This window comes from Lontra canadensis, unplaced genomic scaffold, assembly GCF_010015895.1.
Source record: "Lontra canadensis isolate GAN:19392208 unplaced genomic scaffold, GSC_riverotter_1.0 scaffold99, whole genome shotgun sequence".
Lineage (NCBI taxonomy): Eukaryota > Metazoa > Chordata > Mammalia > Carnivora > Mustelidae > Lontra > Lontra canadensis.
This window is the reverse complement of record NW_022631093.1, coordinates 6,832,866-6,847,896: the sequence shown is the minus strand read 5'-3', so window position 1 is coordinate 6,847,896 and position 15,031 is coordinate 6,832,866. Positions and strand designations below refer to the sequence as shown.

At 40.0% G+C, this 15,031-nt stretch overlaps 1 protein-coding gene and 1 pseudogene across 1 annotated transcript in view; one reads left to right on the top strand and one right to left on the bottom strand.

The window, feature by feature from the left end:
* The window catches only part of KLHL3 (kelch like family member 3), a 234,885-nt gene that overhangs the window by 50,660 nt on the left and 169,194 nt on the right, over positions 1–15,031 (top strand). The window contains exons 2-4 of the mRNA XM_032837740.1: positions 4,737–4,815; positions 5,851–5,954; positions 11,196–11,316. Of these exons, the coding sequence (XP_032693631.1) occupies positions 11,221–11,316 (96 nt within the window). The 5' untranslated portion in view covers positions 4,737–4,815; positions 5,851–5,954; positions 11,196–11,220. The remainder of the gene's footprint in view (positions 1–4,736; positions 4,816–5,850; positions 5,955–11,195; positions 11,317–15,031) is intronic.
* Positions 6,632–9,853, bottom strand: LOC116855189 (annotated as a pseudogene).

Genomic DNA, 15,031 nt, shown 5'->3' with positions numbered 1-15,031 from the left:
CTTAACTCGCTGAGCCACCCAGGTGCCCGAGAAACAAGATTAAAAAAAAAAAAGGATTTTATTTATTTATTTGAGAGAGAGAGAGCACAAGAAGGGGGAGGGTCAGAGGGAGAAGCAGGCTCCCCACTGGGCAGGGAACCTGATGCAGGACTCGATCCTGGGACTCCAGGAACATGACCTGAGGTGAAGGCCGATCGATGCCCAACCAACTGAGCCACGCAGGCACCCCGAGAAACAAAATTTTAGAATATTAAGTGTGGTTGAAGATGTTTTTGGCATGGCATAGTGGATAGACTGGCAACATTTTGAAATTATTTCGTAACTCAAAGATTTAGTGATGGAGCCCCAGCTTTTAAAAAATAACGTTTAGGGGCACCTGGGTGGCTCAGTGGGTTAAAGCCTCTGCCTTCGGCTCAGGTCATGATCCCAGTGTCCTGGGATCGAGCCCCACATCGGGCTCTCTGCTCAGCGGGGAGCCTGCTTCCCCCTCGCTCTCTCTGACTGCCTCTCTGCCTACTTGTGATCTCTGTCAAATAAATAAAATCTTAAAAAAAAATAACGTTTATTCTTTAAAGTTTTTAATTTATTAGTTAACATACAGTGTTATATTAGTTTCAGGTGTACAGTCTAGTGATTCAGCAGTTCTGTACCTCACCTGGTTCTCATTAGGACAAGTGCACACCTTAATCCCCATCACCTGTTTCATTCATCCCTACACTCCCCTCTCCTTCAATTTATTCAGTACAATTAAGAGTCTCTTTCTTGATTTGTCTCTCTTTCTCTTCTCTTCCCCTTTGCTCATTTGTTTTGTTTCTTAAATTCCACATGACTAAAATCATATGGTATTTGTCTTTCTCTGATGACACTTTCACTTAGCATCATATTCTCTAGCTCCATCCATGTCACAGCAAATGGCAAGATTTCATTCTTTTGTAGGGCTGAGTAATATTCCACTCTATATATGTACACCACACCCTCTTCATCCATTCATCAGTTGATGACACTGGGGCTGCTTCTGTAATTTGGCCATTGTCAATAATGCTGCAGTAAACATAGGGGTGCATGTATCCCTTTGAGTTAGTGTTTTTGTATTTTTTGGCTAAATACCCAGTAGTGTGATTGCTGGATCATAGGGTAGTTCTGTTTTTAACCTTTTTTTTTTTTTCAAACCACAATCTAGTGTAAAGAGAGGCCAAAACCAGAGAAGACAAAGTAAAAAAGAAACAGAAAGAAGATATTTGTTGCTACAAATCTCAGAAACAACCAGGAATATACATTTCTCATAGGTAAAGGACACTGTATGAATCAGAGTTCTCCACAGAAACAGAGCCATTTGGATATTATATATATAGCACATGCTTAGTAAATATATAATACATATGTATATTAAGAGGTATAATATAAAGGATTAGCTCCAGCAACTATGGAGGCTGGCAATGTTACAGGATTTCCTTCTCCTTTAGTGCTGGTGGTTCTTGGTCACGCCGCTTCGAAGAATGAAGAGGTAGACCAGACAGGGTGGTGGGCAGCAAAACAAGGTTTATTGAGCGGTAGTGAAGTAATAGTACAAAGCTCCCAAAGAGGTAGGGAACCTGAAAGGGTTGCCCTGTTTTTAACTTTTTAAGGCACATTCATACTGTTTTCCACAGTGACTGTACCATTTTGCATTCTTACCAACAGTGAGTTGATGAGTGATCAACAGCATGAGTGATCCTTTTTCACCACATCCTCACCAACATCTGTTGTTTCTTGTGTTGGTGATTTTAGCTATTCTGACAGGTGTGAGGTGATAGCTCATTGCAGTTTTGACTTGCATTTCCCTGATAGTGAGTGAGGATGAGCATATGTCTGTGGGTCATCTGGATGTCTTCTTTGGAGGGATGTCTGTTCACATCTTCTGCCCATTTTTAAACCAGATTATTTGTTTCTTGGGTGTTGAGTTTTATAAGTTCTTTATGTATTTTGGATACTAACCGTTTATCGGATATGTCATTGGCAAGTATCTTCTCCCACTGGATCCCCAAATTTTAAAGCTAAGCCATGCAAATCAATTCTGTTTCCTCACCCAGTGCCTGAAACTCAAAATTCCCAAGTGGTTAACACCTTGATATTATTTATCTGCTTTTTACAGAACACTGCTGGGTCACTGGATGGTTGGAGTACATGGCCGGGGGTGGGATGTCCATGACAGAAGTGGAAGCCAGTCTCCTCTTCTGCAGGAATTTGTTTTTTTTTTTTTTTTGAAAGATTTTATTTATTTATTTGACAGACAGAGATCACAAGTAGACAGAGAGGCAGGCAGAGAGAGAGAGAGAGGGAAGCAGGCTTCCTGCTGAGCAGAGAGCCCGATGCGGGACTCGATCCCAGGACCCCGAGATCATGACCTGAGCCGAAGGCAGCGGCTTAACCCACTGAGCCACCCAGGCGCCCTTCTGCAGGAATTTGAAGAGCAGATGTGGTCAGAGTGGTTCAAGGAACATCCCTCTTATTTTCCCAGTCACTTTTTAGTGGTATTCTGGTACTTACTTACCTGTTTAAACTTGAAGTTTACAGAGTAGCAAACTTTGGAAGAGTGTAAGGCTTGCTGAAAAACAAACATCTTTTCCGTATATAGAATACTGGCAAAAACTAATAATGTCCACAGCGTTGGTAGATACTAAGAGATCTTAGTTGTCTGTGATATTGGTGAAGATAAGGCAGTTTGAATTGGACAGAAATGGCTCTGAACCCAGATTCTCCCATGTTCCCTAGCTGAGTCACCTTGAGCTTCTCTCTGAGCTTTTGAGTCCTTTTCTATAAGGTGAACATTACCATCTATCTGGCTGGATTATTTTGTCACATAATAGATATTTAGTAAGTGGTAGTTTATATTATTATTTCCTATAGTATTTCTTAGTAGAAGTATATGATCCAGATTAAGGGCAGAGTTAATTGTTTTTTATTCCCGCACCCCTTTCCACAGAAAGAGTAGAGTGAGTGCGAGAGATTGAGAAACGATGAAACCAGAATTGTTTTTGTTTTTAATTTTTAAGAGGATATTTGGTATAAACTTGTCCTCACTGGTGATGAAGATTTAGTGAGCATTACGGTTTTGTTTGCCTCAGTTAAAATTCATTGTTTTACTCGCAAAACCTAGTTTATAGACTAATAGCCTTGGACAGCAGGCATTAAAGTTGATCAAAGGAGCCAAAGTAAGAACTAAGCCTTGGACTTCTCCCATCTTTCTAGAGCCCTGCAGCCTTGATATTTACATTCTCATTAAGTTATATATTTTATTTTTAGTTATAAAACAGGTTTATTGTCTTTATACCTTGATAAACATTAATTAATATAGTAGGTGATTCTCTGACCCATACTTTTACCAACTTAGGGGAAATAAAAATTGAGGACTATCATGAAAAATAAAAGGGGCATCTAAACTCAGAGTCCCAGTTATTTGTGTTAAGACTGTATTATAACAGAAGCTTGATAAAGAAAGGCTTCCTTATTTTTGTTTCCCACCCTGCTACAGCTGTCTTTACCTCCGTACAGGACTCCCTGTTAACTGCTCTCTCATTATGATTACGTGCTTGAAGTAATTATTTTTTCTTTTGATTTCAGTAGATCCTAGATGACCTGTTGACTCCCTGACACTTATAGTATTCTCTTAGGACCTGAGCAAGAGGGACCTCTGCTCTGGATCTTGTGTGTAGAGGACCCAGATATCACAAACTTTAAAAAAGTAGTGTCATTTGGGATCCAACACTCAACGCTGGTAGAGCAACTTGTCATCCAAACATTTACTCTAGTGACAAACACCTTTCAGGTCCCAGATACACTTCTCCTTGTCACTTACCCTGAAGCCCTGGAAACAAATGTCATGAAGGTTATGGGCTGTTGAGGGTGGTTATGGACACTGCTTTGATGTGTAGAGAGGATATGTAGTTGCAGAACTTCGTAGGTGAAAGGACAGACTAATTAACTTAGCCAAGGTGTGATAAATTCCTGTATAATGAATTAATCACTTTCCAGTACTGCTAACCATCTTTATTCTTGTTTCTCTTTCTATTCCAGTTTGTGTTTCTACTTAAAAATTAGGTTAATATTTTAAACAGTGGTCCATGGTAGCTGAGGGATATTCTGCAATATTAAGCAATTCATATTACTTTTAAACTTTATGTATGAGAGTCCAGATAAAATATATGTGATGTCTGTGGTTGACATTAGCAATAAATGAGCCTTGATAGACTTGTGATTAGTTCTATTTTTGAAAAATACATAATAGAGTTTTAATAAGTTTTTTAAAAAATTACATAAAAATTTCAACTTTATTATAATTTTATTTAAATTGGTATTTGTTAATTATAATTTGTATATTGCCTTTTAATTTTATAGGTAATTTTTGGCAGTTTAGAAAAAAGATTACATTTGAAAACAGATATAACAAATAATTTTAGGGGCTCCTGGGTGGTACAGTTGGTGAAGTTTCCCACTCCTGGTTTTGGCTCAGGTCATGATCTCAGGGTTGTGAGGTGGAGAGCCCTGTGTCCAGCTCCATGCTCAGCGTGAAGTCTGCTTGAGATTCTCTCCCTCTGTCCCTCCTGTTTATTCTCTCTCTCTCTCTCAAATAAATAATTAAATCTTGAAAAAACTAATTTTAGTTTTTGGTTTTGCACAATTGATATATATATTTTGATGATAGTATGTTCAAATTTTGTATACTTTGAATAAATTTTATTTTATTTTTAATCCTTTAGATCCTTACTGGCAATATGACACAGAGCATGACAAAGGCTTATTTATAACAACATAACTAGTGATTTTGATGAAATTAAGGTAAGAAAAATAAATTTTTTGGAACACATCATAATTTATGCATTATGTGTATCTTTATTTTTATTATTTATCCATACATTGCCCGCTTATCAACATTAAACCCAGACATGTGCAATAATACTTAAGTTCAGTGGTCTTTGATATTTTGTCTACTTTTAGTCAACTTGGTCTTTTAGTCAAGTTTTAGTCAACTTATTTTTTTTAGTAAAAATCATAGCTCTGCATGCTAAATTTTGTCAAGGTATATGGATTAAATACCTCTCCAACTTTATTTCGTATCTCTGTATCCCTCCCTTCCCCACAAGTTCCTCCCAACCCCAGTTTTAGGGAGAAGTTTTACTAGAGATCAGTATGATCCTCTTTACTCTATAGGAACTCTGAGCTGGTGGCTCACTTTTATACCTTAGGATCAGATCTCACCTTCTCTTACCTCTCTTTGATGATGGCTGATCTGGTTTGGTGAGGGAGGGTAGAGGTAGAGGTGGGAATTGGTAATGTAAGCCAGGAGATATTTCCAAGACACATGATAATAATAACTTATGGATAATAATAACTTATGGATAAAACATAATTTAACAGATGTTGTACCCCTATTACAAACAGTGTCACATTATCATCAACAACCTCATTTGTGACTCAGTATTAGCCCACATTCATTTCTAGGAATTATCCTAGGGAAGTGACAATCTGGGACACAGTGATGTCTGGACATGTTGGTGATACACTCATATCCAGGCCTAATCAGCGTACTGTGATGGTATGGCAGACAAATGTGTCAAAGCATGAAAACCTCCAAAGAACTTTCACTAGAATTTTATTTGAAATGTTGGGGTCAGTAATTCCAAATATTCCTTTCATTTCCTTCATCCTTGGGTATTCGTCACAAAGCAAGGTCTTGCAGGCACGGTTCCCCTCCTACACTCTCTTGCCCATTTCATTCAGAACTTCACATGGTCCTTCTCACAGATTGTGTATATTCAGTCGATTCTCAAAGATTCCATATTTATGAATTCACTTACTAAGGTTTATTTGGAGCCCCCCAGTCAGTACCCTGCTTTAGTGGCCGTTCTTGGGCAGGTGTGGAGTGGTGAAAAATTGGTATCACCTGACGAGCACATTTCCAGCTGAGGCTGAACAAGGTAACTATTCTCTCTCTTTCAGCTCTTGTACTGTATTTAAGTGTCCTTTTTGTGGCCTGTTTAGTGGCATATTTTCCACATCTTTATGCTTTTTGTTGGTGGTTTCACTGTTTAACATAGTCCTCTATCAGTTGCCTGGGTGGCTCAGTCAGTTAAGCGCCTGCCTTCAGCTCAGGTCATGATCCCAGGGTCGTGGGATCAAGCCCCACACTGGCTCCTTGCTCAGCCTGCTTCTCCCTCTCCGGCAGCTCCCCGCTGCTTGTGCTTTCTCTCTCTCTCTGACAAATAAATAAACAAAATCTTTGGAAAAAGAAATAGTTCCCATCTATAGGGCTGAAGTGCTGTTCAGTATTCCAAAGTGCAAGAAGGCTGTACTGTGCCTTACAAAGAAAGTGTCTGTGTTAGATTAGCTTCATTGGGGCTATACTTATACTGCTATAGTTATGGTTATATAGTTATACTGCTGTTGCATCCGTGTACTAAGTAAGTATCTTTAAACAGAAGTCTCTTTATTTTGTTTTGTTTTGTTTTGTTTTTTACATGTTGGGTGTCTGGTTTATTCAAACTGTCAGTCAGATGCTCCCACCTCTGCCCTGGGCCAGGCACAGGAAGTGAATAACTGGGAGCTATGGAGCTGAATAGAGCAGGGCTGGGCAGGTATCAGAAGATAAAGGAGCTCAGCTGAGTAGCCAGAGCAGCATCAGGGCCAGGCTGAGCAGGAAGCAAAGGCCAAAGCCTGCAGAGCCCAGCCCCACTCATGGCTTCAGCATAGAACCTCACCACGTCCCTGTTGGGATTGCCCTGGGCTGGGTCAAACCATATCTGGATGCAGGAGCCACTGCCTCCGCTGTAGCTGCTCAGTTTGTAGGAGTGGCTCCAGATCTCACTGCACAGAGTGGCAGGTGCTGGGAAGGAGAAATGGAAGGGGTGCAGGGAGCTCCCACTGGGTACCACTTTTACCTTGACATCCAGTCCTGGCCTTTGTCACAGTTGTTCTCATAGGTTTAGGAAGTGTGGCAGCCTTCCCAGCAGTGCAGATAGCCCTCTTCAGCTCTCGTCACATAGGGTCACATTCAAGACGTGCTCTTTGTGCCAGCTGTGGCTCACCTGCTGGCCCTAGAGCCCAAGGTTAGGAGCACTCATACTGGTAGGTGTCCTGGATGAGGTACTGTTTGCAAGCAGGTGCCGTTTGTCCGCAGTGGTCCCAGTTCAGTCTGTACAGGTGGGAAATACCCTTCTGGGCTTCCCAGGTGATGGCAAAGCAGCCGGGATTCTTCTTCCAGGGGCTGCATTGGTTTACGCAGCTTTTTCTCCGGCCTTGGCTTTTCCTTGCAGGGCTTGACATCCATACAGACATTGAGAAGCTCAGTCCTGGGCTGGGCTGCCGATACTGCTGCTGCCCCCACCCAAAGGAGCAGCAGCTGTGTTAACCACCAGCTGGACCATGTCAGTCTCTGAATCCTGTGACAACTGGGGAGTGTTAAGTCCTCCAAAGACCTCAGAAAGTAAAGGGCCACTGGATCCCTCACACCTCTCTTCTGGCTTCGTAAGTTGAACAAAAGTATCTTTAAAAAAAATTCAAAACAAGGTTATGTATTGATTGGTTGTTAAAAACGTGACTAGAGGAGCACAAGAATCCAATCTTGTGTTTTTCCTAGTGTTCACTAATTCACTGTTCATGGCAAATTTATAGGACATAACTACTATACTTTATGAGCATTGGCTTTGCCTGTCTTTCTATGTATCTCAAGCTCCCCATTGTCATTTCAGAACACCTTTTTTCCAACTTTGTGGAATTTCAGTCCAATTAGGTGTACCCCTTTAACCTTTTACTTTGCTGTAATTTTCTGATTCAGTTCATTATATTCTTTCTCACCTCTAAGTTCAACAAACATTAATGCAGTTGAACTGATTGATCTTTATTGCTTTTTGCATCTTGCTTAAGAAATTCTTCCCTGTCCTGAGGTCATGAAGATATTCTGCTGTACAGTCTTTTAAAAGCTTTTCAGCTTTTTTTTTTAAAAAAGATTTTATTTGTTTATTTGACAGGCAGAGATCAAAAGTAGGCAGAGAGGCAGGTAGAGAGAAAGAGAAGGGGAAGCAGGCTCCCCGCCAAGCAAAGAGCCTGATGCAGGGCTCGATCCCAGGACCCTGGGGTCACAACCTGAGCCGAAGGCAGAGGCTCCACCCCACTGAGCCACCCAGGCGCCCCAGCTTTTTTTTTTTTTTTAAGGTTTATTTATTTAAGAGAGAGGGATCATGTGCCCATGCATGGTAGGGGGAGGGGCAAAGGGAGAGAGAATCCCAAGCAGACCCTTCACTGAGCATGGAGCCCGACATGGGGCTCGATTTCACGATGCTGCAATCATGACTTGAGCTGAAATCAAGAGTAGGAAGCTTAGGTGACTGAGTCATCCATTATCCCCCCAAATTTTTCAGTTTTGACTTTCACATTTAGGTTTATAAGCTACTTGAAATTGATATTTTTATGGTGTAAGTTAGAAATACAATTTCATCTTATTCTCATAGACACTTGACTATCCCAGAACTTTTTATTAAAAAGGCAGTCTTTTTCTCACTACTTTTCAGTGGCATCTCTGTCATTTATCAAGGGTTTACATATGTACAGTTCTATTTCTGGCTATCTATTTTGTTCTTTTTTTTTAAGATTATTTATTTATTTAGGGTGCCTGCTTAGCTCAATTGGTTGGGTGGCTGCCTTCAGCTAGCGTCGTGAGCCTGGAGTCCTGGGATCGAGTCCCGCATCAGGTTCCCAGCTCCACGGGAAGTCTGCTTCTCCCTTTGACCTTCTCCCCTCTCATGCTCTTCTCCCCTCTCATGCTCTCTCTGTCTCTCTCTCTCAAATTAAAAAAAAAAAAAGATTATTTGAAAGAGAGGGAGAGAGAGAGAAAGAGTGAACTCACAAGTACAGGGGAAGGGGCAGAGGAAGGGGGAGAAGCAGACTCCCCGCTAAGCAGGGAGCCCAATGCGCGTTTGGATCCCAGGACCCTGGGATCATGACCTGAGCTGAAGGTGGACAAGTAACTAAGACATCCAGGCCCCCCCATAAATAAAATCTTTAAAAAAAAAAGGAATTATGGGTATGGCTATTAGTATAGGGAGCTGATTAAAATAAATAAAAAATCAAGTGTGTTTTTGAGAAAGAATTGTTCATCAAAAGTGCCACCAGCCTGCATTCAGAATCTGCAGTTGGTGGCCCCACAATTCTATGGGAAGGAAACATGTAGGGAAAGCTTCCAAGTCCCCAAACAGGGCATATTTTCCAAGGCCCTCTTCATAGTTAATAATTGATAAGGAACACCTTGCCAGAGGGCAGAACCGAGGGCCATGGTGAGCCGTGTTTTAGGGAGTCACTCCTAATTAGAGAAAAGAAGACCTATTCAAGAAATATTCCACTTTCCTAGAGTAGGAATGCTTGTAATTATCTGCCCATTGGGATTTAGAATTGTGTCTTCCATCTTTATCCTTCCAAATGAGAGTTTTATTGTAATTATCCTGACCCTGTTCTACTCTCATGTATATATATTGAGGTGGGGTGAAACATAACTTGGATTACTAGTTAACAGGCATCTAGGTTAAAAATGAACCTCTTCTAGATCTGATATTGAAATGAACACATCTGAGATCTTGGACTCTGAGCTTAGAGCAGTGACTATGTGGGACCCTAGGGTCTTCCCTGTTGGGGAGGAGGTAAGTATTTAGTATGTGATGGGATGGGAACTGAATATTTAGTAATAAGAAGCATGGGCTGTGATGTTTTTTTAAATTATTTATGGAATTTGTTACCCATCTTTACAAGAAGATTCTACTCAAAATAAACAGAAGTGATGTATATTGCCTCTTTCAGAAGATTTAAGGATTACCTTGTGCTTTGTCATAAGTCTCTTTGCTTTCTCCTATGACAGGCATTAATGTTTCAGATAATGGCTTACTTGCCAGTCTTGGTCCCATAGCAAAGAAGATATCAGCTGAAGTGCTGACCCACAGTGAACACAGAAAGCACAAAACAAATGTTTATGGTCGTAAGCCACTGGGATATTTGTCATTTATTGTTGCCACATAACCTATTCTTCCATGGCCAATATAACCATGCTTACAATATTAAAAAAGACAAAATACAAGCCTAAAATTGTCTTCAGGAAATAGAAAATTATAAAAAGGAGCAGAAAATATTTGAAAAAGAACCAAATAGAGCTTCAAGAAATGATAAGTATATAACCTAAAAAAAAAAATTCAGCTTAACAGTTTGACAGAAGATTGATCAAAGCTTAAGAGAGAATTAGTGAACTAGAACGTAGATCTGTAGTTACTACCAGGAATGCTTTTAAGAGAGACCAAAAAAAGATGGAAAACACAGAAGTGGAATTAAGATGTATGGTGGATAGAGAGTAAGAGGATTTATTCATTTAGTTGGGATTACATAAGAAAAGTTGAGAAAGAATGGGGCAAAGGCAATATTTGAAGATGTAATGACTGAAACTCTTTTAGAATGAATTAAAAAATCCCAAATAGTATCAATAAAAAGAAATCTACCCAAGTCACATTACAGAAACTACAAAAATAGACAAAGAAAACAAAATCTCAGAAGCACCAGAGGAGCAGAGCGGATGACTTCAAAGGAGCAGTAGTTAGGTTAATAGTTAACTTCCTAACAGCAACAATGCAAATCAGGTGATAGTGGAATGGTATCTTGAAAGGGCTCACGTAAAATATCTGTCCATGTAGAACTGGAATTAAAGATATCTTTCATGAATTGAGGGTGAAAGAATAATAGACAAAACCTGATAAACTGAAAGCGGAGAGAGTTGATCTCTAGCAGATGCTACCTATAGGAAATTCTGAAGAGTGAACTTGAGACAGAAGGAGAGTGATCCTTGAGGGAGGAGCTGATGTGCAAGAAGGAAAGAAGAGCAAAGAAGGTGGCAAGTATATGGGTAGACACTGTAAAGCCAGCAATAATAATGTCCCAGTGTGGTTAAATAAGTAAAATGCACACCAGTAACAACAGCCATGATTTAATCTGGGAGGGGGCTAGTGCATTTTAAAAGATCCTCATATCACCTGAAAATAGTTGGTAAAGATGCTCTCTAGCTTTGGCTTTGGTAAAGTAAATATGCACACAGTTGTTTCTAGGGTAACTACTACAAGAGGTAGAACCAGTGCATTATTTCCAAACCAGTCCATGAATAAAAAGAATGATAAAATACTTACTGTTGGCAGGTGGAAGTTTGTCAAAGCAACAAGGATGGCTTTCAGGTTTCTAAATTTGGCAATGAGGTGGATGAGAATACTTTTCACTGAAGTAGACAACAGGAGGAAGAGGAAGTGTAGAAGGAGGACGGTGAGTTCTCTGTGTGGGACAAGTTGAATGTGAGGTGTCTGAGGGACGACTGAGTGGGGATGACCAGGAGGCAGCTGTTGAGTGTCCTCAGGGAGGCACAGGGCCAAGGCAGGGTTTTTGTTTTTGTTTTTGTTTTACCTTTTTTTTTGGTTTTGGGAGCTTCTTTATTTTTAAAATTAATTATTTTATTAACATATAATGTATTATTTGCCCCAGGGGTACAGGTCTGTGAATTGTCAGAATTACACATTTCACAGCACTCACCAAAGCACATACCAGCCCCAATGTCTGTAACCCAACCCCCCTCTCCCTACCCTCCTCTCCTCAACAACCCTCAGTTTGTTTTGTGAGATTAAGAGTCTCTTATGGTTTGTCTCCCTTCCGATCCCATCTTGTTTCATTTTTTCCTTCCCTATCCCCCACGGCCCCCCGACCCTGCCTCTCAAATTCCTCATATCAGAGAGATCCTGTGATAATGGTCTTTCTCTGGTTGACTTATTTCGCTCAGCATAATATCCTCTCGTTCCATCCATGTCGTTGCAAATGGCAAGATTTTATTTCTTTTGATGGCTGCATAGTATTCCATTGTATATATATACTACCTCTTCTTTATCCATTCATCTCTTTTTTTTTTTGAAATAAGATCTTGGCCATTTTCTCTCAAAAATCACTTTTTTGAGATATTTTAGGCATTTTTTTCTTTTATTTTTCTTTTATTTTTTATAAACATATATTTTTTTCCCCAGGGGTACAGGTCTGTGAATCGCCAGGTTTACACACTTCACAGCACTCACCATAGCACATACCCTCCCCAATGTCCATAACCCCACCCCCCCAACCCCCCTCCCCCCTGCAACCCTCAGTTTGTTTTGTGAGATTAAGAGTCACTTATGGTTTATCTCCCTCCCAATCCCATCTTGCTTCATTTACTCTTTTCCTACCCCCTTAACCCCCCCATGTTGCATCTCCTCTCCCTCATATCAGGGAGATCATATGATAGTTGTCTTTCTCCGATTGACTTATTTCGCTAAGCATGATACCTTCTAGTTCCATCCACGTTGTCGCAAATGGCAAGATTTCATTTCTTTTGATGGCTGCATAGTATTCCATTGTGTATATATACCACATCTTCTTTATCCATTCGTCTGTTGATGGACATCTAGGTTCTTTCCACAGTTTGGCTATTGTAGACATTGCTGCTATAAACATTCGGGTGCACGTGCCCCTTCGGATCACTACGTTTTTATCTTTAGGGTAAATACCCAGCAGTGCAATTGCTGGGTCATAGGGTAGTTCTATTTTCAACATTTTGAGGAACCTCCATGCTGTTTTCCAGAGTGGTTGCACCAGCTTGCATTCCCACCAACAGTGTAGGAGGGTTCCCCTTTCTCCGCATCCTCGCCAGCATCTGTCATTTCCTGACTTGTTAATTTTAGCCATTCTGACTGGTGTGAGGTGGTATCTCATTGTGGTTTTGATTTGTATTTCCCTGATGCCGAGTGATGTGGAGCACTTTTTCATGTGTCCGTTGGCCATCTGGATGTCTTCTTTGCAGAAATGTCTGTTCATGTCTTCTGCCCATTTCTTGATTGGATTATTTGTTCTTTGGGTGTTGAGTTTGCTAAGTTCTTTATAGATTCTGGACACTAGCCCTTTATCTGATATGTCGTTTGCAAATATCTTCTCCCATTCTGTCAGTTGTCTTTTGGTTTTGTTAACTGTTTCCTTTCCTGTGCAAAAGCTTTTGATTTTGATAAAATCCCAATAGTTCATTTTTGCCCTCGCTTCCCTTGCCTTTGGCGATGTTCCTGGGAAGATGTTGCTGCGGCTGAGGTCGAAGAGGTTGCTGCCTGTGTTCTCCTCAAGGATTTTGATGGATTCCTTTCTCACATTGAGGTCCTTCATCCATTTTGAGTCTATTTTCGTGTGTGGTGTAAGGAAATGATCCAATTTCATTTTTCTGCATGTGGCTGTCCAATTTTCCCAACACCATTTATTGAAGAGGCTGTCTTTTTTCCATTGGACATTCTTTCCTGCTTTGTCAAAGATTAGTTGACCATAGAGTTGAGGGTCTATTTCTGGGCTCTCTATTCTGTTCCATTGATCTATGTGTCTGTTTTTGTGCCAGTACCATGCTGTCTTGATGATGACAGCTTTGTAATAGAGATTGAAGTCCGGAATTGTGATGCCACCAACTTTGGCTTTCTTTTTCAATATTCCTTTGGCTATTCGCGGTCTTTTCTAGTTCCATATAAATTTTAGGGTTATTTGTTCCATTTCTTTGAAAAAAATGGATGGTACTTTGATAGGAATTGCATTAAATGTGTAGATTGCTTTAGGTAGCATAGACATTTTCACAATATTTATTCTTCCAATCCAGGAGCATGGAACATTTTTCCATTTCTTTGTGTCTTCCTCAATTTCTTTCATGAGTACTTTATAGTTTTCTGTGTATAGATTCTTAGTCTCTTTGGTTAGGTTTATTCCTAGGTATCTTATACTTTTGGGTGCAGTTGTAAATGGGATTGACTCCTTAATTTCTCTTTCTTCTGTCTTGTTGTTGGTGTAGAGAAATGCGATTGATTTCTGTGCATTGATTTTATATCCTGACACTTTACTGAATTCCTATACAAGTTCTAGCAGTTTTGGAGTGGAATCTTTTGGGTTTTCCACATATAGTATCATATCATCTGCGAAGAGTGATAGTTTGACTTCCTCCTTGCCGATTTGGATGCCTTTAATTTCTTTTTGTTGTCTGATTGCTGAGGCTAGGACTTCTAGTACTATGTTGAATAGCAGTGGTGATAACGGACATCCCTGTCTTGTTCCTGACCTTAGAGGAAAAGCTTTCAGTTTTTCTCCATTGAGAATGATATTTGCGATGGGTTTTTCATAGATGGCTTTGATAATATTGAGGTATGTGCCCTCTATCCCTACACTTTGAAGAGTTTTGATCAGGAAGGGATGCTGTACTTTGTCAAATGCTTTTTCAGCATCTATGGAGAGTATCATATGGTTCTTGTTCTTTCTTTTATTAATGTGTTGTATCACATTGATTGATTTGTGGATGTTGAACCAACCTTGCAGCCCTGGAATAAATCCCACTTGGTCGTGGTGAATAATCCTTTTAACGTACTGTTGAATCCTATTGGCTAGTATTTTGGTGAGAAATTTTGCATCTGTGTTCATCAAGGATATTGGTCTGTAGTTCTCTTTTTTGATGGGATCCTTGTCCGGTTTTGGGATCAAGGTGATGCTGGCCTCATAAAATGAGTTTGGAAGTTTTCCTTCCATTTCTATTTTTTGGAACAGTTTCAGGAGAATAGGTATTAGTTCTTCTTTAAATGTTTGGTAGAATTCCCCTGGGAAGCCGTTTGGCCCTGGGCTTTTGTTTGTTTGGAGATTTTTGATGACTGTTTCAATCTCCTTACTGGTTATGGGTCTGTTCAGGCTTTCTATTTCTTCCTGGTTCAGTTGTGGTAGTTTATATGTCTCTAGGAATGCATCCATTTCTTCCAGATTGTTGTTTGCTGGTGTATAGTTGCTCATAATATGTTCTTGTAATTGTTTGTATTTCTTTGGTGTTGGTTGTGATTTCTCCTCTTTCATTCATGATTTTCTTCATTTGAGTCCTTTAATTTTCATTTGTTTTTGTGAATTTCCTGGTTGACTCATTCTTTAGTAGGATGCTCTTTAGCCTCCATGTATTTGAGTT